The sequence below is a fragment of the Lontra canadensis genome, unplaced genomic scaffold (genome assembly GCF_010015895.1).
Source record: "Lontra canadensis isolate GAN:19392208 unplaced genomic scaffold, GSC_riverotter_1.0 scaffold13, whole genome shotgun sequence".
Lineage (NCBI taxonomy): Eukaryota > Metazoa > Chordata > Mammalia > Carnivora > Mustelidae > Lontra > Lontra canadensis.
Genome location: NW_022631007.1, coordinates 4,920,081 through 4,943,464, shown reverse-complemented (window position 1 = coordinate 4,943,464; position 23,384 = coordinate 4,920,081). Strand labels below are relative to the sequence as shown.

General features: G+C 43.6%; 1 protein-coding gene across 1 annotated transcript in view; it reads left to right on the top strand.

Moving 5' to 3' along the window:
- WDFY1 (WD repeat and FYVE domain containing 1) overlaps nt 1–21,414 on the top strand; it is a 42,877-nt gene extending 21,463 nt beyond the window's left edge. Inside the window, exons 4-12 of the mRNA XM_032857341.1 lie at nt 2,236–2,290; nt 4,068–4,218; nt 5,843–5,955; nt 7,939–8,065; nt 9,388–9,493; nt 15,081–15,182; nt 16,944–17,074; nt 17,891–17,999; nt 18,806–21,414. Coding sequence (XP_032713232.1) covers nt 2,236–2,290; nt 4,068–4,218; nt 5,843–5,955; nt 7,939–8,065; nt 9,388–9,493; nt 15,081–15,182; nt 16,944–17,074; nt 17,891–17,999; nt 18,806–18,865 — 954 coding nt within the window. The 3' untranslated portion in view covers nt 18,866–21,414. The remainder of the gene's footprint in view (nt 1–2,235; nt 2,291–4,067; nt 4,219–5,842; nt 5,956–7,938; nt 8,066–9,387; nt 9,494–15,080; nt 15,183–16,943; nt 17,075–17,890; nt 18,000–18,805) is intronic.
- Nucleotides 21,415–23,384: the final 1,970 nt, after the last annotated feature.

The following is a 23,384-nucleotide window of genomic DNA, read 5'->3' as shown; positions in this document are numbered from 1 at the left end:
TTTTTTGAGCTTACTGTGCCAGTGTGTGGAGTTTGAGGGGACAAGGTTGAAACTGAGGCGTCCCAGTTAAGAGGCTGTTTCAGGACCCCAGTGTGACACTGAAATGCTGGGGTAGCGCTGGACAAGAGGCGTTGGCTTTGAGAGCTATCTGGGTGGCAGACTTGATGTCTAGTTGGATGTGGGTGTTTTATGGAGAACGGGGTGAAGGTGGCTTCCAGATTTTTAGCCAGGATGGTGGTGCTGAGTGGTCAGCTACGTTCTAAGACAGGAAAGTTGTGATATAGAGGGAAGAGTGATGAGGTGAGTACTATAGTTGGGTACATGGACGTAAACCTCAGGGTTTGGTCTGGAGTGTAGGGTTGGGAGTTCTCTGACATAGGTGTCAGTGGCAACTACAGCAGTGACTGGCCTCAACTAGGAAGAGCAGGTAGACTGAGAAGAGCAGAGAGCCAAGGTCATATTCCCCGGGAATACCAGTATTTAAGGGAAATTCAGCGACTGGGAGCCCCTGGGGGAGACGGAGGCAGAATGGGCAAAGTGGGAGGAGAGCCAGCCAGGACACTGTGACTGTGGAAGCCGGAGAGACAGTGAGTTTCATGCAGGGGTGAGTCATAGGGCCAGGTGCAGTGGGGAGAGGATGAGGTCAGACCTGGAAAATGACCTTGGGAGCAGCAGTTAGCAGCTGGTGCTGAGCAAGGGAAGCCCTTTCCGTGCCGTATGCCGTGTGCCATGGTGGGTCATCAGTGTGGGCTGATTTTTAGAGAAGGATCTGAGGAAAGTCGTAGAACTGCTAAAAGTGTTTTGTTGTGTCTCCTTGTTTTGTTTTTAGAGTTAAAGGCTAAGAAGCCTTGAGTGTGTGTTTAAGGGCCAGGAAGGAAAAAGCCAGTGGAAAGGATGGGCTCTCTGCCCAAGCAGTTCACTCAGCAGTGGGCAGATGGCGAGGGCTGCAGGGTTGGGCTCTCCCAGGTCTTTGCCATCAGCTGGGGACTGCTATGAATACCATAGTAGTAGTAGATGCCAGTGTTCGCGTATTCCTCCTTCTGGAAATTTTATAGGTATATCATGGTGATGTGCAGACACGTTTATAACCAGAAACCATAAAGCACAAATAGTTCCTCCAATGGTTGCACACTTTGTCTCTCTAGGGATGCTTTTTGTGGCTCCCAGTTCAAGGGTAGACTCTGTGATTGTAGAACAGCGTATAAAAACTCTTAGCTCTTCAGTGCAAAGGGGCAGTGCAAACCCAGTGTATCATTTGGTAACAATTGATCTATCGATTTTCCATCCAATACAGATCAGTATATGTACAATGATCTATATAATAATACATTTATACTGTCCCCAGCGTGTATGTATGTATATATCTGTGTAAATATACACATGCAATATACTGTATATATTAATGCATACATATACACATACTTAGATATACTTACACATTTTTGTACTTCGCAATATCAAGACGGAGAGCAAGGAATCAGTATTCCTCTGTGTGTGTGTGTGTGTGTGTATGTATAACAGTTCCTAATGCCCGTGTTCCTTAGCGCCTTAAGAAATTTCAGTTAACATTGATCAATAGAATTCTTAGTGTTTTTTCTTTAGAGTTTTGTCTTCTTGGTTTTATGCTGAATCTGATTTTTTCATTAAAAAGCATATACTTTTATTTTTTCCTACTTATAAAGGATTACATACTTTATTTCCAAATACTTGTATTTGAAAAATACAAGAATATTAAAAGAAGCAAGCCACTCACAGTCTCTGAATTTCCCTTTTTTGTGTGTGTTCTCTATGGCATGTGTATAATTTCCCCCTTACGTTGCTGAGGTTCCCAGTGCCTTATTTTCGCTGCAGCTGAGAATTATCTTAACAGATCTTTGCAGTCTTGTTTCACGCGTGTCATCCTGGGAATACTCAGTGTAGCCGAGAGAGCGCAGAATTAGCAAAGATGCCTCCTTTGCAGTAGAGGGAGGGGGACCACAAAGCTTGCACTTGTGGAGGAAGAATTGAACAAAAACGCCATGCTGATCAGCAACACCTTTCTTCGGTCTGGCCCCCAACAGAGATCGTGGCCTGAGGACAAGTCTGATGAAGGAAGCAATTCCCTAGTATTCTGTTACAGCTAATCTTGAGTCCCTACTCTGGTGATAGCTAGTCTTGGATTTTACTTTGTTTTGAAAGTTAAGTTCCTGTTTTTAAAACCATAACTGTGTTCTTATTGCATATGTTTACTTTTAGGAATTTCATGTTTCTGAGGATTTTAATAAAATGAACTTTATCAAGACCTACCCAGGTAATTATAATACAAACACATACTTGCATACACATGCGTATAGATAGACACAAAACGAGAGCTCTGTCTCTTGTGATCAGAATTAGGTTTTCACATTAACTTTGTAGATGTGTTTCCCCCAATTATAGAGGATGCTGTCAACTCTTCAGGGTTATTTACCATCCTTTACCTGCTTATCAGTGTTTAAATTTGCATTTACTAGTCCATTGGGTGCATTATCAGATTTAATTTAACCATTCTTCTATTTTTCAGCTTATGTACTGCTTCAGTTTTTTGATAACACACACTAATATATATGACAACGTGTGTGTTTGTGTGTGTGTATATCTGTGAGTGTATATTTCATATATACATACATAGTGTGTGCGTGTCCTTGACTCTGACTCTAATCCTGTAACCCTGGTTGCTTCTAAGACAAATTCCTAAAAATGGAGTAACTGGGTTGAACATTAAAAAGTGTTTTAATGCTCTAGATTTATTTTGCAATCTTCTCCTCGCATTAGCGTAAGCTTTTACAGGCCCATGAGTGGTGGTTGAGAGTATTAGCTCATCCAGCCTATGCATCATTGCTCTTAACAAATGTTTTTTTGCCTGTTTGATGATCAAAATAGTCCTCAATTTATAAATTATTTAAGCTTTACTTAATGGCGATCATTTGTTAGGTTTGATGAATGTCTGTTCATGATTTTACCCCTGTACTCACAGAGTTGTAGTATTTCCTAATTAATTTATAAGAAGGTGTCCCTGGGTTCTTCCAAAACAACCTGAACAGCTGAGAGCAAGGTCAGAAGTTTCTCTGTTTAGCCTCTGACTTCATTCATCAGATTGGGCATTTGTTAAACACTTGCTGCATGCCAGGTCCTACACTAGATGAAGTAGACTGACAGGTCACTGTCCCAGTGTGGCTTACAGTCAGCTGGAAATGCAACATTTCAGGAGTTAGGTAATAGAATACTTTCCTCATTCTCAGCTATTATTTTGGAATACAGTACTCTATAAGTACTTTGTTTTTATAAATAATAAAAAGTTACACAAGCAGAAATTCTTCCAGAAACAAAATACCTACGCTATTTTTTTTTTAATTTCAGAAAATTTAAGTTCTCTTGTTTACAATTCTAGTGTTTTCTTTTTCTTTCTTTTTTTAAGATTTATTTATTTCAGAGCAGAGCCTGAGCAGGGTTTGGGGCCGGGGGGTGGGGTGTGCCGAGGGAGAGAAGCAGACCTCTCACTTCCCCAGCCTGGGCTCCATCTCACTACCCTGAGATCACGACCTGAGCCAAGACCAAGAGTCAGTCACTTAACCAACTGAGCCACCCAGGCGCCTTTACAATGCCAGTGTTTTCTAAAAGGTCAAAGTACTGAAGTGATAGGCTATAAAAACACATTGCTCCTTTAAGAAAATACTACTTCCTTCCATATGGACCTTATTGATAGTACTAGCAAAGTAAAAATGTTCTCAAGTACAGAAGAGGGGAAAAAAAGGTCTGCTCTTTGATGAGTTATTGGAATCCCCCCTTGAGCATCAGTCTTTAGTAACCTGCAGCTCACGATTGTCCATCAGATGGGGAGACAGGGCAGCTGGACGGTGGAAAGCCTGTTGGTGAGGTCGGGTAGGGCAGTTATCTGAAGCTGCTCTCAGCGCACAGGCGTTTCCCTGGTACCCCTGTTCAGACTGTGGGTCTCCCGGCTGGACAGCTGGAGAAGGTGGGGCTCGGTTCTGATCCGGAAGGTCCCGTTTCTTCGCGAAGGGTGCTGATTTCCTTTTCTCTCCCCGCAGCTCATCAGAACCGGGTGTCTGCGATCATCTTCAGCCTGGCCACCGAGTGGGTCATTAGCACCGGCCACGACAAGTGTGTCAGCTGGATGTGCACCCGCAGCGGCAACATGCTGGGGAGGCATTTCTTCACCTCCTGGGCTTCGTGCTTACAGTATCCTTCCAAGGGCTGGACCTCCTCCTGCCCAGCACCTCCTCTGCTCAGTAGTTGGCTTTGAGTACGCTCGTAACCTGTCCGTTGAGATCCAAAGACCGAGTGACTCCTGTGTATTTCACTTGAAATGCAAGACTTCCCGTATCTGCTTTTCTTTGGTATAAAATTGGTGTATTAAAAATAACAATTAGGTGAATTACTGTTCTTATTGGGAGGTACTATCCATTCTTAATACAAAATCTTGGAAACCTAAACCTCATTAATGCAAACCCTCACCCCCTATTCCTTTGCATTTCAAGGTGAAAGAAAAGACTTTTTTGTTGAATAAAGGTAGAAAGGAACCGATCTTTTATTTGCTTATTGGCAGACCCTGAAAGAGAATATAGTAAGGATTTGTGACCCTAGAGTTCTTCATAAACGGGCTTAGAGGAGTTTCATAGTTTGTGTGAATGTGTGGAGAGGGTTCATAATCCTTTCCATATTCTCAGAAGTGCCTCAGAATCCCCCAGAATGTTAATAAATTGCTGCTTTCATGGTTTTCTATCGCTGTAAGGAATTTGTTTCATGTACAATTTGCCCTTGCTAGGGACTTCTCGTGGTAGCTGTGTATCTTAGTCACAGCAAGATCAAGGCTGTCAACAGGCAGATGCCCCACAGTAGTTTCTTTTAGAGTTGGATGTCTGGCATAGTAAATTCTTTTTTTTTTTCCATTGAAAACCTCTATAAAAAAATGTTTGCTACAAATCAATGCACAGCATGAGATATTTAAAGTAAGCATTAAAGCAGTACCATACACTTCAGAATCAAGTAAGGGAAAAATACTCAGATATTTAATTTGCTAATTAAGTGTTTCTGTTATGTGCTGGGCTTTTCATATGGACTGATCGAAAATGGCAGAATCACAGAGTCATGGCCCAGACTGTGATGCTCCTTTTGACCTGTGTTTTGGAATCAAAGCAGTGGTTATCCTGATGTGTTTACGCTGCAGATTGGCCATAAAGGTCTATCTATGCCCATTAAGTGACTTAGAAAGTAATGCATTGTTATCAATAGTTAATATATTTTTAAAATTTAAATTTACCACTGCCCCAAATAGCTGTCTTTTGGATGATGAAACTCTCCACAGCAATTTAAAATAAACCATGCTTTTCATTTAAAGCTGCATCATTTACGCCAAAGAAGGATGGGTGCACATGTCGTATTTGCTATCAGTTTTACATTATCTCCAGAGATAGTTCATAAAAAGCAATTTTGTTTCAATTCTTTTTTGCTGTTTTCACTGTTATTCTACTTTTTTAAACTCTCTTATAATTCGATTAAAATTACTTGTTTTCATGTCTCACTTCTCTGTCACTCCTTAACGTTTTTTACTCCTAATTCCTAGGGCATTGATTACAATAGTCATAGGTACTCCATGAATTGTTGTTAAATGAATGAATATTAATTTTCCTAAGAACATTTACCAGCTTGAAAGCTTGTTTTCTTAAATATGTACATAATGCATGAATTTCAGTTGGGTACTTCCTGTCTCATAGTTTTATGCTTAGGTCTTTAAAATGCACATTTTTCTGTTTGATGACTTCTAGATGGATTGTGTTACGTATCCTTGACTGCTTCTCCACAGATACGATTTTGATACTCAGTATGCTTTTGTTGGCGATTATTCCGGACAGATCACGCTTCTGAAGCTGGAACAGAACTCCTGTTCAGTCATTACGACCCTCAAAGGTCATGAAGGTAGGCTTTGTGATCACCCACAGGTTTTTCTCCTAATTTGGGCATCCAGACTCAGTTCTCAGCCCTGCAGCTTCATGAATGATCTGCTCTTCTGACCTGTCAGTTTCAGTTTGATTGGCCAAATGTGGGATTCAGATCTGAAAGACTGAAAGCGAAGTGAAGATAGGGTGTTGAGCTGGGTTTCATGTCATCAAAATCCTTTCCAGATTGCTCGTGGGGGTAATACTTTCCATTATGTTTGCCTTTTTAAGTTATTTTCAGAAGGTCTTTGAAAATTTCTTGTAAGTGGTGAGACCTTTAGAAGATTTTTGAGGTGGGGTTCGGTTTCTGGGATACCGAACAAGACCTGATAGAGCAATACAATTAGGAGAAATGTCTGGGCTGGTTCTGCCTCTGCTCAGTTAGGGACTGAGGGGAAAGAATGGGTGGAATTTTACTATTTTTCCAGCGCAGTTGGCCAGGTTCTGTGGAAGGGTTTTAAAACTCATTTGGCTGTATTGGGTAGCAAATTAGAAGTTTTGCCACTGTTTGGTTTAGACTGAAGAAATGGGGATTTGTTCAAAGAATTAATGATGAACTTATTTTTGAAAACAGTGTATTTTATTTTTATTCTTTTTTTAATTTGACAGACAGAGATCACAAGCAGGCAGAGAGGCAGGCAGAGAGAGAGGAGGAAGCAGGCTCCCCACTGAGCAGAGAGCCCGATGCAGGGCTTGATCCCAGGACCCTGGGATCATGACCGGAGCCGAAGGCAGAGGCTTTAACCAACTGAGCCACCCAGGTGCCCCGAAAACAGTGTTTTTAGTATAACAAGTTGAATGTACTCCGTGCTTCTTAGCTGATCTATTTGGGTGAAATCGAGTGCGTTAGATCAGGGACCTTTTTGAGCAAAGGGGAAAGAGGAGAAGAACAGCAAGTTAGAATGTATTTGGGCAGGAAAGCACAGCCCCTAAGGAAACCACTTGTGTTTATGACTAATGGTCTCATGATCCCCAGGCTCACAAGTATTCTCTGTGTTGCTAAGGACAGACCGGGTTCTGGTAACTGCTTCGTGGTGTTTATAGCAAAGCCCCGTGTTTATCTGCTGTAAGGCCTCTAGCTGAAGTGTATGGGGCACAGGCTTAAATTTATGCATAATTGTTCCCTGAAGCCAGTTTTGCAGAACACTTTTCTTTTCACTTACGTTAAGTTTCTGTGAGAAACTAGTTACTGTTGTTTGCTTTTGAGTATGACTTCATCAGTTTTCTCTATAACCACCAAAAATATTATTAACTTGTGTGACGGGTTCTGTTTTATTGTTTATTAATAATTTTTCAAGATAGGCAGTAATCAGTAGAATAATGAAGAGAGAAATCTGTTGAGAGAGAAATAGATTAGAGAGCTGTAGAAAGAAAGATTTCCCAAGGATATTGAATCTGATAAGTTCACCCAACAGAGAATGTGAATTGTGAAGTTTGGACTTTTTTACCTAAATTCTCTGGCATAATTGTATGGTATACCTACAGACCATTTTTTTTCTGAGACCCTCAATTTAATTTTCTTAAACATGTATCATAAGGTAAAACACCTGCAATGTTGGAGACCTGGAATAATCTAGATTTTTAGATTACCCAAGTTGACCACAATAATCTTCGCTGTCTTTTCTCATGAAATAGCGTTAGCTTTATGTATATACATACATATATATATATGTGTGTGTGTGTGTATATATATATATAGCTATTGTGTAATTTTTTTTGATACAGAATGAAAAATATTTCTTTGAACATCTTTGTGTCCAAAGTAGTTTGATGTCCAACCAAAGATCATTATCTTACAAGTCTGATGGATGTGCTCTTTCTTCTCAGCGACTCATGATAAAGCATTGAATGACCTTTCACACAGCAAAGAGATGTTTTGACTTCGGGGCTCAGCTGGTCCTTGTTCAGTCCAGCTGTGCAGGTGGAAAGCTGTACCTAACCTCGCCCTCTCTCTGCCCTGTAGGAAGCATCGCCTGCCTCTGGTGGGACCCTATTCAGCGGTTACTCTTCTCAGGAGCCTCTGACAACAGCATCATCATGTGGGACATCGGGGGACGGAAAGGCCGCACGCTCTTGCTGCAAGGCCATCAGTGCGTGACTGTTTGTGGGGGTGGGGACAGAATCAGAGTCTGTGGGGGCGGGAGGGCAGCATTCGTAGTCTGCTCCTGCTTTCTCAAACCCCATCTGTTAAGACAGCCATTTACTGGGGCTCACTCAGTCCCTTTTAACTGCTCTTCTGTGAGTCCTGACTGATGTTGTAGAACAAAAATAGAGCCCAGGGTCTTCTTCCTTCTTAGTCCAAAGAGCACTTGCCACCTGCCTCTCCTGAGGAGTCACCCTGTTGAACTACCTGCTGGGGGGGCTGTTAAGGAGGTTCCGGTGAGATTTTGACCGTGGAAGATGGCGTGGAATGCCGTGCTGAGCCTGTCTCGAACTGGATGCCCGATTTGTTCTTTTATTCTGAAATGTCACATGTGGGTGTGGTTTGACACAGTCAGCTGAGCTAGGACAGTGTAATACCCAGGCTCTTGCCTTCTGGTTTTGAGAGGGAAGGGACACTGGCCTTTCCTCCCCATTGGTTAGCCTGTTGCTGCTTACTGTAAGCAGAATCACATTGAAAATTAGCCAAGGAAAGATTCTTTTTTTTTTTTTTTTTTTTAAGATTTTATTTATTTATTAGGCAGAGAGAGATTGAGAGAGCATGCAGAAGCAGGGGGAGAGGCAGAGGGAGAGAGAGAAGCAGATTGCCTGCTGAGCAGGGAGCCTGATGCGAGGCTTGATCCCAGGACCCTGGGATCATGACCTGAGCTGAAGGCAGACACTTAACTGACCAAGCCCCTCAGGCGCCCCAGGAAAGATGCTTCACACAAGTCTGCAGGGCAGGAGATTGCTTTGTAGGGATCCAGAAAGGAGTCTGACAAGCATATGGGAAGGAGGCAGATTTCGTTCCATCATTGTGTGTGCGCATGTGTGTGCACGAGCGAGTGCACGGGCAAGTATGTGTGTCCATTGTCTCTGGCGTTTCATCACCTATTCTTATGGGTTGTGTTCCAGTAAGGGAGTCACCCCTCCTTTATTCTTTGTTATGAGCAGGTAGGTGAGTCATGTATACCTGAAAAGGAATGGACCACAGTGACTGGTCCTGAAAACAGCCATTGCCCTATCTGTGCACAGCCTGCAATTCTGAGGGACTGACTTGAAAGTAGTTTTTATTTCATAGAAGTGACTATGCTGTGTAATAAGTTACAGAATGCTGATCCAAGTTTAGACTAGAAGCCAGGAAATTATACCAAATTGTCAATGATAAAATGCCAGTGGCTGGTTCCAGCAAGGGGAGAGATTGGAGCCTAAGTGAAGACAGTATCTATGTTTCTCCACATTGAGACGAGTGACTGATGTGTGTTGTTTACAGTGACAGAGTGCAGTCGCTGTGTTACCTTCAGCTCACAAGGCAGCTGGTCTCCTGTTCCTCGGATGGTGGGATTGCAGTGTGGAACATGGACGTTAGCAGAGAGGAGGTAAGAGAAGGAGCAGGGCAAGGCTGATGTGGAGAGGTCCCCGAGGACCTGGCTTCTTGGCTTCCCACCCTGTGGGCTCTCGATGCTGACCAGGTCACAGACAGCCCCAGCCCCTCTCCCTTGTACTTACTGGTTATTATCTGACAAGGTCCTGCCTGTCAGTTTGTCCCGTGTCCTCTCCCCACGTGAGAGTTTCCGCAGTGACAGGCCTTGCCCACAGATTGAGGATGTGGGCTGTTTTCAGTATGCAGACGTGCACTGAGAACATGCCGGAGACAGTTCCCTGTGTTGCCTGGGGCACGCACTGTGCGCAGGCGCAGGAAGCACTGCAGCAGCCCCACGGCATCCCTGTTACCCGATACTCTGGGATGCCTGCTGTGACTAGTGCCCGGGACCTTGCCAGGAGCCTCATGTTTTCCTGGGAAAGAATATCTCTATCCTCTGCTTTATTTTCCACTGAGCATATGTTGACATAGTGTTCTTTTTAGGATACGGGTGTTCTCATTTGCTGGGGCCACCAACTAGTTGTGGGACCTTGTTCAGAGGAGTGTCATTGTCTCTGAGTGTCCGTTCCACCCTCTTTCAAGTAGGGTCATTCAATGACACAACTTCCAAAACCTCTTCTAGTTCTTGAGGCAGATTCACTGATTGTCTAAACAACCTCGCCATCTTCTTTTAAATTGAGAAATAATTGACATATATCTTTATATGAACTTCAGGTATGAAAATAGCAATTCAGCATTCATAGGTATTGGACCATGATCCCATGATGAGCCCAGTTAGCATCCAGCACCACCCATCGTTTCAAAACTTTAATTTCTTGTATTGAAGAACGTACACTCCATAATCGTGTAATCTTGAAGGTGGGAATCTTGCTTTTAGTTTGCAACTTTTTTTTTCTAAAAGAATTTATCAAGGGTAAGAGTAGTGGATTGAAATCCAAGTGGGTAGGCGCTTAGGAGACCCCCCAGATTCTTGGGTCACCTTTTGACCCCCTTCACTCCTTTCCCCCACCTCCATACTTCTCCTCTAGCAGCCACCAGTCTGTTCTCTTATCGATGGCCAACTTGGTTGTTTTTTCTATTTTACATAATGCTGCAGTGAACATTCTTGACCTTGTCATTGTGTGATTGTTCATTTATTTCAGATTTCTGAAAATAGACCTTCTGGGATAAGGAGATGTCTTAAGGCTTTTTATAGATGGTGTCAGCTGACTTCCAGGCAGGATTTCCATTCTCATGTCTGCCAGCATGGTTATTATCTGTCTTTTCCAACCTGTGATGTAAATAGCAGAAGAGTTGCCTCTTTGTTGACTCAGAAGAGATTTTAGAGTGTGAGGAACTGAGGGCTTACAGTTGAACTTCAGACATCTTTTGAGCCCCTACAGGATGGCTCACAGGTCTGGAGGCAGGTGCATCTGCCTCATAGAGGGTTACGGCACTGCATGGCACTACACTCAGGCTGTGTGACGTCACCGGGGTCCTGCAGAGGCCCCATGTGCCCCTCGAAGCAGCCTCTGGGCGTGGGTGCACTGTTTCCACCCCACTCCGCGCACGTCTGCTTTGTGGGGCCTCCTGATTACTCGGGAGTCTCGTTTTCACCAAATAAACCTGCATCTTAGGCATACCACAGAAATCGTAATCAAGGCGACATTACTCATTTTCAAGTTTTATGGCTACCATGCTCATTATGCAGATTCTTGCCTGCTTTTTGTAGGCTTGTAATCTCATGAAGGAAATAGAGTAACCTATACATAAATAATAAAATGAAGTCCATATGTGGAGAAGTAGTGATCACTAGCTTTTGTAGTAACCTTGTGAGATGAGTTAAGTGTAGGAAATCTTGATTACCTGTGTGCGGCAAGATATTTTGGTAAGGCTTAAGGTAATTCATTAAATACATATAATATTGGCTTAATATTAATTATGGACACTTTCCTTACAAAGATTTATTTTAGCTGTGTTTTACAAAAGCTGCTAGATTCAGGTGTCAAGAACAACTAGTATACTGTTCGGTTTCCTGGGCTCTTGGTCTCTTTGTTTTGATTTTGTTGAGAACACAGCTAACTGTGTTCCCTGGTTCACGTGGGAAGGTGCCCCCTGGGGCCAGTGTTGCTGGTGGTTCCCCTAAGGGCTTACCCACTTGGATTTCAATCCACTGTTCTTATCCTTACTAAATTCTTTTAGGAAAGAATGACAAAATAAAAGCAAGATTCCACCCCCCCCTTCAAGATTACACAATTATGGAGTTTATCTGTATGTCTAGGGAAAGAAAATACAGCGCCATCACTCAGGCCACTTCCTGTGTAGGTGGTTCTCTCTTTAATTGTTTGTGGAAGATTACCCAGGATCACTTGCATGCTGGCTGGTAGCACATGGTGCTCGACTAGCTTCTCTCCCAGTAGTTGACAGTGTTGGTGGGGAAGCAAATTATATAAAAATGATGCATTATTCGGGCACCTGGGTTTCAGCTCAGGTCATGATCTCAGGATTCCGAGATCAAGCCCTATATTAGGGTCCATGCTCAGTATGGAATCTGCTTGAGATTTTCTCTCCCTCTCCCTCTGCCCCACCCCCATGCACTATATCTGTTTTCTCTAAAGTAAATCAATAAATCTTTTTAAAAATGCATTATTTTTAGTAGTTTTTTTTTTTTTTTTAAACCAGCTTAGTATAGCACAAAGTGAAACAGCCTGTGATCTATAAGGTTCTGGCCCTGAGTTAGGGTTTGTACAATTTGTAGGACTTCCTTAGGCAAAGGCCCAGATTCTCTAGGCCCACACTGCTTGCTTGGAATTTCTTTCTGAGTCACCTGGAGATGCTGATTGGGGCAGTTGTTTCCCTGCCAGATCATAATTAGAGGGGCTCCTTTTTGGAGGTAGGCATGAAATATAAACGAGCAAGTAATCATTAGACTGGATCCTCTTTAAAAGAAAACTTTTAAACTAGTAGATCCCAGGGTGTGTGATGGCACGCGTTAGTGTGTGTGTATACGTTAGTACGGTGTGCGTTTTTGCCCAGCCGGTGGTGGTGGTGCAAGGGGCTGTTCTTGCTGCGTCATCTTTGAGCAGAATTCCTGATTAATATTCTCTTTTGCTCTTCTTAGGAAAGGAGAGTTTTTCCTCTGCAGGGAGTAAGCACATAACCGCCTGCTTCCTGACAGCCTAGAGCATAGCAGTGACGGGTATTCCTTACAGTAAACTGTCCCAGAAAGCCTGTTTCTTTCTGATGTTTTTGGTTTGTTACCTCAGATTACTTCAAACTTACCCTTCTTCCTTCGAGCCGCTCTCTCCTGCAGCTCAGCGAAGTAATATTCTTTCCTAAACCCCTAGACAGAGCGACGCTCCTGAGGGCAGGGACCCGGTTCCGTTGGCGGTCCCCCCCCAGAGCCACGGGTGGAGACCTCACGGGTCCCGCCCCAGAGGCCCACGTGCGGCAGCTGTGTGGAGTGTGTCCGACAGGCACCGGGGCTCAGGCTGCGGCCACTGCGTCTCCCAGGGTCAGAGCCCCGGTTCGTCTGCGGCACAGTGAGGACGGTGTTGCCTGTGCGCCCTGCGGTTGTGTGGAGAATCGGGTGAAATAAGGCACAGCCGATCTCAGCGCCCGGCCCGCACGTGCGTGACGCTTCGCATACCGGGCGCCGTGCGAGCACTTCACCCGGGTTCACTCACGCCTTCCTCACGCCCTCACCCGGGGCTCCTCCTGCTTGGATCCTGCCGCCCTGAACACGTCTCGTGATCTGTTGCACGTGCGTGTGGTGCTGTGGGCGTCCGGCCGGCGGGGTTCCCAGCCATGAGACCAGACCGTGGCCTCTGCGTCCCCTCCCCTGTGCCGCTGGCGGCAGGGCCCACTGTGGGGGACGGGGTGCTCAAGCACTGTTCCCAGACCTCCTTCCGGTTCCATGGACCACAGAAGCAGAGGTGGTTCTGCAGCCAGACGGTGCCTGTTCCTGTTGCTCTGTCCGTCCTCCCGTCCTTCCAGCACGGCTCTGTTGTTTAAAGGGACCTCTCTTCTGTCTCAGCACATGTCCTGTGATTTGTGAGTGCTCCCCCCGACCCCACCAAGAAACACCTTTGTCATGGCTGTCATGTGTAGAAATATTTCTGGTGACATCGCTGAAATAAGAAGTAGGAAAGCCAAAAGTTCTGATGCAATAGGAAACAAAATAAGGAAGTAAGGGCACCCGTCCTTGAAGCCCCCAGAAGTCCGGGTTTGAGTGTTGAAAGTCCTCAGTCTCTCCTGCCTGTGTTAGAAGGGTCGGTGTGATGCGGTGTCTGTGTTCTCCCAGCATTGTCTCCTCTTACCGTGGATATTTTTCTTCTGCGTCCCAATTTCAAGATCAAAAGGATTATTTTGTCATAGTCTTTGGTTTAATTGATAGAAATGCATGTTTTCTATTTGTGCACATATAGAATGGTAAGTGATTGAGGTTGAATGATAACTTTAAATTATTTCATCTTGTAATAGTGTACAATTTGGTTTTTTGGTTTGTTTTTTTTTTTTTTTTTAGTTTATTGGAGAGAGAGAGAGAGAAAGCAGGAGTGGGGGAGGGGCAGAAGGAGAAGCACGATTCCCACTGAATGACGTGGGGCTGGATCCCAAGACCCTGAGATCGTGAGCTGAACCCAAGGCAGATGCTTAGCTGACTGAGCCGTCCAGGTGCCCCTAATCGGGTACAATTTGTAATGGTTTGTTTAGAGAGATATTTTCTAAGCCCTTGTTAAAGTAATGCTGAGACTTTAGTCATCCTCTTTCAATAAAAATTCATCAAGAATCTAGTCTGTGACAGGCTATCCCTACACAAAGATGGGCGAGCCTGGTGAATGACAGGTTAGTGACAGAGAGGAAATGGGCATAAAGGATGACAGCACAGAGAGGCCAGTGCTGGAGCAGAGGTCTGAGGGTGGTGTGAGACACAAGAGCTCCCAGGAGCTGGGGGCAGGGGGTGGCAAATCTGTCTGACACGAGATACACCCGGAAGAATGCTCCTGTTGGCCACCCTGTGACCTTGCAAGACTTCCCAAGTGGTAGTTCACTAGATTCTGTAAGAAATGGGCTTTCACTCAACTGGATATAGATATTAAACAATATCTGGCACAGAAAAGAAATACATGAAGACAACCCTTAGGAGTTCACAGTGAAAACTGAATTACTCCTTCCTATCTATATACATTAAAAACGGAACAATCTTTTTTTTTTAGATTTTATTTATTTATTTGACAGAGATCACAAGTAGGCAGAGAGGCAGGCAGAGAGCGGGGCTGGGGGGAAGCAGGCTCCCTGCTGAGCAGAGAGCCTGATGCGGGGCTCGATCCCATGACCCTGGGATCATGACCTGAACCGAAGGCAGAGGCCTTAACCCACTGAGCCACCCAGGCGCCCCAAAAATGGAACAATCTTGTCAACATTGCTAAAATGATAGAGATTATGGAAAATACATAATATTGAATATGGCAAAAGCTAAAATGAGGAAGTTTTTAAAAAAATGCTAACAACCCAGCAAGGTCTGAAACTGTGGTATTAACCCTGAGAAATCCTAGTAAACAAGGAGATGTTCCAATGATGGCTTTGACTTTCTTCTCCCCCAGGCTCCTCAGTGGTTAGAGAGTGATTCTTGCCAGAAATGCGAGCAGCCCTTTTTCTGGAATATAAAGCAGATGTGGGACACAAAGACACTGGGGTTGAGACAGGTGAGTAGCCGACGTTGAGTTCTCACTGGATTAATCATGTATCTTGTTCTTTGTGGTACTAATTTGTCATTTTGTTTGAAATCATACTTTTTCCTGTAAGTGCTGTGACCTCCTGAATTTTTTAGATCACCATCTCTGTGTAACAACCATGAGTGAGGCCTCTCCTGGTGCAGCAAGATTATTACCCAAGTGTTCTGTCACTTGTCCAGTGTTGGAAAAGCATGGATGCACAGAAAACACTGAGAGCCTATTTGCAAATACATGAAAGATCCTTCAGTCTAGGAGTGTGGCTTGTTCAAGTCAGTGTTCCGTGCTAACCATGCTTAGAATGGGAATGAAGCAGGTCATATGGTTGTAAACCTTATGCTTTCACTGTTTGTTAAAAATGTAACAATTTGGCCCTCACTGGAGTACTGTGACACTAAGAATTTTAAATTATTATTATTATTATTTTTTAAAGATTTTATTTATTTATTTGACAGACAGAAATCACAAGTAGGCAGAGAGGCAGGCAGAGAGAGAGAAGAGGAAGCAGGCTCCCTACCGAGCAGAGAGCCCGATGCGGGACTCGATCCCAGGACCCTGAGATCATGACCTGAGCCGAAAGCAGAGGCTTAACCCACTGAGCCACCCAGGTGTCCCAGAATTTTAAATTATTCACAGATTGTTCTATATAAGTGTGCCTGGTGTACCTGGAACATTTTTATTAAGCATGTTTCTGGTACTCTCTCTCTCTCTTTTTTTTTTTTTGGATAAGAGAAACATGTCCCAAATAGCCTATAGATTTCAGAGACGCCCTTATCACTAGGTATTCATGTAATTCTAAAGTTCTACAAAAAACATATTTCTACAGCAACCTTGAAGGTAGTCCACTCAGATTGAATATGAATTCAGTATGAATTGATGCAGGTAAGTAATGAAGAATGTTGATTTTATTTCTTTGCGCCTCTATGAGGGATTGGCCTAAAGTTTGTGTGTGTTAATAAACTTTCTTCAGTGTCACTTACAAAGCTACTCCCCACAAGGTCTGCTATGAGACTGACAGGCAGTGCAGGGGTGATCTTAGCATTCCTATAACATTCTGATGCTCGGAAATGGAACTCAAGTTCTGAGTTCCATGGTTAGACTGCTTCGCGCAATGCATGTCTGCTGGTAACTAGTGCATTGTAACTGATGGGCGAGATACTCCCTACCTCTAAACGTGAAGACATTAATTTCCATCTTATGAATTAACTACTAGAAGAGAGAGGAAAGGTATGGGTTACTAAACTTTTAGTGGTAAAAGAATATGACAAAATTAATAACCGGACTGTTTTGAATGTTCTTGAAGCTTATTTCCAGGATCACAGTTTGAAAGATTAAAAGAGATGGTAAAACATGTGATTATGAATATTTATTTCTTAATGAGGTCATATTACTTTATTTGAAACCTTTTCTCTGACATAGGAATAGATTTTTTTTTTTCCTGAAACCTGTAGTCATTTGAGCTCCTAAATGAACTTGAAGTTGGTTTTAATAATGTTGTTTGTGGACCTCTAGACAGATAATATGAATGAATAAAAAGCAGTATTTGACCAATAAAACAAGGATCTTTGGAAATCCTTGACAAATGTTGACACTGTCTGCCTGCCGTGTTAATGGTACATTGAATAGGGTAATTATAATTCAGGGCGAATCTTCCCCACTCCTACCCTCCCGCCCTGAAGCGGAACACGAGCGAAAGTTAAACTCCTCCTTTTCCTCCCTCCGGTGGTCCTGAAGCATCACTGCCGGAAATGTGGGCAGGCTGTGTGTGGGAAGTGCAGCAGCAAGCGCTCCAGCTACCCTGTCATGGGCTTCGAGTTCCAGGTCCGGGTGTGCGACTCCTGCTACGACTCCATCAAGGACGAGGAGTGAGTGTTTGTGGGTCTTCGTCTTACTAGGTGCCTGCAGGGGGAGGACTGAGAAATGATGCCCCCCGTTTGTCTCTTCCCAGCTCCCTAAATATTCCTGGGGAGGGCGTTCTGTCCTCGCTGTATGACCTTAGACAAGTTTCTCCCCAACACCATTGGGGCTGCTGAGCAGCGGGGCATCCCTGAGCCCCCTCAGGGTCAAGGCCAGCACACACCAGTGTGGTGGCAGAGGTTGCTGTCCCTCCAGTGTCCCAACCCTGGCTTGCATGTGTCTGGGAATTTCGTTTCCTTTGCCTTCCCTTTGAATCATCTTAGAAAGTGCTACATTGGCAGACCTTGGCTGAGGCCCAAGTGGAAAGGCTAGTCGGCATCACTGGTATCAGTCCATGCGTGCTCATGATGAGGCCGGGGTTTGGGTGCAGGAGCAGAGTGAGAGCCGGTGCCCCGAGCTGCTCCTGGAGGAACCAGAGTCTTCAGGGGCCTGCCGCCTCCCTATGAGGGTCTTGTCCACGGGGTAGGATCTCCTGTCGTGCAGTTCCTCTGCACAGTTAAGGCCCTTGTTCTATGTCTAGGAGTATACTAGCCTTTCCACTAAAAATTAAAATCAGTTATCTGGAGAGTTTTGTCAGACCTTATGTAAAATAATCTTCAGCTTATCCTGCCTTTTGTCCTCTAATTATAAACAGTTTTCCAAACTGTAGCCACATTTTTAGGAATAAATTTTTAACACTATCATTGTTACGTTGCAAAAAAACCTCTTCCCTTAGCTCTGGAAAACAGGTGAGCTTTCAGCGGTCTCTTTTTTCTCTTTGTTAGTCGGACTTCTCTAGCAACCTTTCATGAAGGAAAACATAACATTTCCCACATGTCCATGGACATTGCTCGGGGACTGATGGTGACCTGTGGGACCGACCGCGTCGTAAAGGTAGTCTGCTCAAGTGTCCCAAGGAGTGTCTGTGTGTGGAGTGCTCCGTGGCTGTGCTGTGGACAGATAGCTGCTGGCCTGGTTTCACTCTCTAGTCAGTGGGCTTGCCTTCCCTTTTCATGAGCAGCCGTGCACCCTGTAGCAGGATGGAAACCCTGAGTAACAAACTCCATGTTTGCGAGTGTCCCGCATGCAGTGGCCCCTCCTTCCGGGGGGGGTTTCTGGCACGACCTCTACCTCTCAGAGTAGCTGCTGGGGCCTGGCACCCCTGGGTCACTCTCTGCCTAGAGGTCCTGCCTCCCCAGTTGGTCAGGGCTTAGTCAGCCCCTCTGCCTGGTCATCCTTCCCCGGCTGGTGTTCCTCTTGGCCCAGACAGGTTTCCTAGTTGTAGGAAATAACCAGATGTTCTTTCACTAGATCCCTCAGGTCACTAACACAGGAACTAAAAGCAAGTGTTTCATACTGAGTACCACTCCGGAGTTGTGAAACCATGACACACTTTATTTCATAATCTTTTTTTTAAAAATAGGAAATTTTCCCAGTGGGCTTTTTATTAAAAATGAAATTAGATTTATAATAAAACATCATTATTATGTCATTTTCGGATCTCAAGATAACACAAGCTTTTTTCAAATTTTAGTGCACTGAGGGGTTTTGTCTATAGATCTCGAGGAGGTTTTGTAGTGAAAGAATGATAGATTGAGTTCTTTTATCCCCTTTTCCAGGTTAATAACTGTTTGGTGTGAGCGCTACTTCTGGGCCCTGTGATGAGCGCAGCCTTCTCTAGCATGTTCTTTATCTTGCAGATATGGGACATGACTCCTGTGGTGGGCTGCAGTCTGGCAACTGGGTTTGCTCCACGTTGATCCAGGAGCTGGTCAAGGTCTGCACCTTCCCCGCGGCACCCTTCACCAATACAGCCCTTCCCCGTGGCTCCGTGGTCACGGTCACGTGAATGGATAGTAGCCACTAAAAAACAAAGCAACGTTTTTAAAGAGAAAAAAATGTAAGGTGTGTTTGGGGGCCTTTGCGGAACTACCTGTAGGGACGAATATGGAAAAAAAAGTTCATCTGTTGTGGTTCCCTGAGGAAAGGAATGACTTCAGTGAGACCTCCTCATGAGCAGTGAGCTCACGTGTGCTGAAGGAGTCATTCGGCAAAGGAGAGTTTTAGAGGAGAAACCATTGAACAAAAGCGTTAAAGCAGTCCCAAGTGCAAACACCCTTCCCCTAAGACTTGCCGGCCCTCCACGGGCTCCTGTGGCTCTGTTATTAGAGCAGGGATTAGGAGAGGAGGACTTGCAGTCTCCCTCTTGAGGGGTGCAGGAGGACCCCAAGAACCCAGAGATCTCTCCTTCCTCACTGGCAGTATGTGAATATTCTCTGCACGTAGTGATTCTTCTTAAAGATCTCTGTTCTCGCCAGGTAGCACCCTTACCTGCACTCGGTATCGGGAGCGCTCAGTTTCCTCTTCCCAGCCAGCTGGTGTGCCGGGGGCCAACCTTCCCCGTTGTTACCAAGTGAGCTGTACAATTTCTGTATTAACCGAGGCAGCCCACATCCTTCCCCTTCCCCCAAATGTTCCCTGAAGACAAAACGTTTTTAATGGTGCTGTTAATGTGGGAGTCACACAAGCCGCCTGATACTCGGCTGCTGTCAGTAACGACTCTCGGAAAATGGGAAAACAGCCCCGCTGGCAGCATGATGATGAAGGGAGATGATCGGTCCGCTCCATGGAACAGCCCAGTCCTCCTAAAAAGACACATTCTGTTTGTAGTCCCAAGACGGGCCCCTGCGATACTGTGGCAGTTTAGTAATAATACACCTCGGAAAAGAACTCCAAAGCTTTTTTATGTTGACTTTTCGTTGTAAGGAATATTATCAGCATCTCCTAGAAGGGAATTAGTAACCCAGAGCAGGAATTGTTAACCAGGTCCTGCACAGTAATTCCTAACTTGTAAATTGCTTTCATAGCAACTAGTGAATTCTCTTGTATCAAATGGCATTTTAAAAGTTTTTGGCCACTTAGTATCAGGATGGGGAAGAGATGGGGAAAGGGAGAGCCTGTCTTTTAATATTCCAATATTTATTTCTTTGTTTTTAACAATAGTACACGTACCTATTACTTGAGGGCTATGCAAATGAGTGGAGAGAGGCCTACTTTTCTTAAAGACAAATTTTAAGTAGATGGCAACAGTATTTTTGTTAGTCTTCCTAGTGGATATTGATTAAAAACTCACTACTGCGTCACTGCGTTGGGATCCTATCAAGACAGCATGGTGGTTCGCTGTGATATGAGGAAGGGATTAAATCTTTTTTTTAACAGCTGAGAGGGACTGTAATATTTAAGACAGGTAATTAAGATGTCTTACTGGCCAAGTGACACAAATAATAGGGAAAGGAGATCAGGTACCTCATATTTAGAATAATCTGCATTAAAAATTGACTTGCTTTCACAAATAAGACTGAAGGGTTTTGTTGCTCCATATGATTTTTGTGTTCTATCACCTGAAAAAGGTGTTTGCTTTTTTTAAACTTTTTGTGAGCTCTTTGCAAAACGTATGATACTAAGACAGAAGGAAATTGGAGGGATGGGCTCTTACAGGGCAGTTTTGAATGTTAGCTCTTGTTCAGTTAATGGTCCAGCTCATACAAAGGTGCTATCCTGGGGATTTTGTGAAGTGCTGAAAGGAAAATAGGATATGATCTGTTTCTTGCCATTTTGACAAGTACCGAACTGTGGTTTTTGTTTGCCTTTAACTTCTGTAAAATGTGATTTTATAATGTCTGTGGTAGACTGAGCACAATATCATGCTGTAGCTTTCAACCTTCTTTTATTTTAAAAACTGAATGAAAAATGCAGTGTTCAATAGAGAATATAAAGTTGTAAGAGCACCTCCTAAAGGTTTAAGCTAATGTAAATCAAAGAGGAAAGGCATTATGTAAGGGAGAATTAGAGAGGGATATCGGCAAAAGGAAAGAATGTCTCAGTTAACTTTTCTCTCCACCAGAGCCTGTTAGCACTTTTCATTTTAGGGACACACATTGCAGGCTTGTCTTGTCTCTACTGCACACTAGGGAGCGAATGAGTAATATTTTTTATAAAGTGAGCAAAAATTATTTTCACAGTTCTGCTGACCAGACACAGAAGGAAGATCCAACTAGGTTTCTAGTTATTGCCTTATTTTGACTGCGTTACTCTTAAACGGGTCACTTAAAATAGCTCTTCAAGTAACAGTTCATGGTTTTTCCATTCCTGAATACTCACGCTGATTCCTGTAACTAGGGATTAAGAAGTACAGAATGTTAGAGAAGATCCTTATGTTTTAGATCTAGTATGTCTGTGATAAGGAAATGTCAGTTCTTCATTTGAGACGTATTCTCAAATTGCCCTCCTTTTTTTTTTTTTTTTTTTTTACTGCAAATGACAGAAACACCCCCATGGCATTAGCTGGAAACAGATTATTCATTATATTGTAAATCTCTGTTTACAATGTCCTACTTTCTGTCCTGCTGCCTGGAGGATATGAACAAAAAATAGCTCTCTAGAACATGTCACTTGGTTCTCCCCTAAAGAATTCAATTTACTAGTACCTACATTTTTAAACTGTTGAAACTGGCCTAAATATGTTATAAATTCCATGGTGACCCAGACCCAAGGAAATAACTTTCTGAATTGGGTTTCATTCAGTTACTTCCTACTTCCGTTACTGGATCTGGTGTCTTCTAAAATGTAAGGAACCAGTTAACCAGTTATTAATGATAAACCATCTGCTCATTATAAACCTGAGGTTTAACAAATAAGTAATACATGCTCTATTTATTCAAGTGTCTATTGCTTAATTGTTAATTGTGAGCAGATTATCAAATGCCTACTCTGTTTTCTGCAGTTTACTATACAGTAACTCCTTGTGCAATGAGTTTATATTAGAATACAATTTAAAGTGTTTTACTCTATAGCTTTTTTGACTGGGGAAGCAGAGGGCAGTGTCAATTAGTACATTTTGTCTTGTACTAGCTGTGTTTCTATAAGATATGGTGCCCCAGTGAATCCCAGAGAGTTAGAAAACTTTGTTCTTTGCTCCTGTTTGTGGGTTCTGTTTTTGTGGGTTTGTTGTTTTTTTTTTTTTGAGAATATACATACACAATAAAATGTTCCTTGCTTATTACTCTCTTGCTTAATTTAGCTTTTGTTATGTTTGATACGGACCCAGGGCAGTAATACTAGCCAGCCTGTATTTAGCACAGTACGCTGCTGCTCTGCCTGCATTCTGCTGTTCCATTCTGGAGACACTTCAGACGTGTTACTGTCCCTGTTGTACAGATGAGAAGCTAAGAAGATCCTGTCTGTTGGTCTGACTTGAAAGCACTTGCCTTCTCCATAATACCTGCTTTCACATGCTAGCTTGTCATGAGTGTTTCCTGTAAGGGTTCGGGGTTAGGTATTATCATCTCTCTCCAAGTTTGTGAAGCCCCAGAGTCCGATTGCTCTGGATGTCTAGGCTCCCCGAGGTGCATGGGGACACACCGGCATCTGTGCCCCAGTTCTCCACATCAGCAAGCAGCTCCATCTTGTGAATAAACACGGGGTGCTTCTGACCCAGGAGAGCGGATTCCTCTGCTTCACTGATAGGAAGTTGGTTTCTTAGAAACCAGCATGGCAGTTTACTGTGTGTCTTTAAAGACATACAGCTTTATTTAGTAAATAATATGTAATAATATATAGTTTAAAAAGTGAAAATAAAAAGATAATACCAAAAATGTTAAAAAGATGTGCTTTAAGCCCTCTGTCCTAACCCCCCAGAGAAAACACGGTTAAACCTGGACTATATGTCTTTCAGTGTTTGCGTTAAATGCATGCAGGACATGTAACAAGACACCTCTGGATAGAGTGTTCAGGGGCCATACTTTTACCCTTGCTGCGGGCTTTGAGGGTCAGTGAGGCCACGTGACTTGCTTTAGCCAATGAAGTATGGGAAGAAGCGTTTAATGGCTGGGGAGAAGCTTAACCTCCACGGGTTTCCCACAGGGGTCACAGAAGTGCATGTTGATAGAGAAGATCTGAAGCCTGACTGCCCTGGACCTGCAGTGGACTTTGCATGGGAGATCAATAAATCTTTGTTCTGATCCACTGAGGTTGGTGTGTGTGTGTGTGTGTGTGTGCGCGCACACACACACACTGGCATCACCTAGTCTGGACCGCGGTATCCCATTGTTCTATTATGTGGCTCAACTGTCAGTTATTTTACAAATAACATGTTAAAACTAGACCATATATTTTTAGAATATATATATAATTTTAATTAAAATACCTTACGAAATGCTAAATTCAGCATCCTTGTATGTTCATCTTTGCCCAGTTTTCCAATTATTTTCATAGGATAAA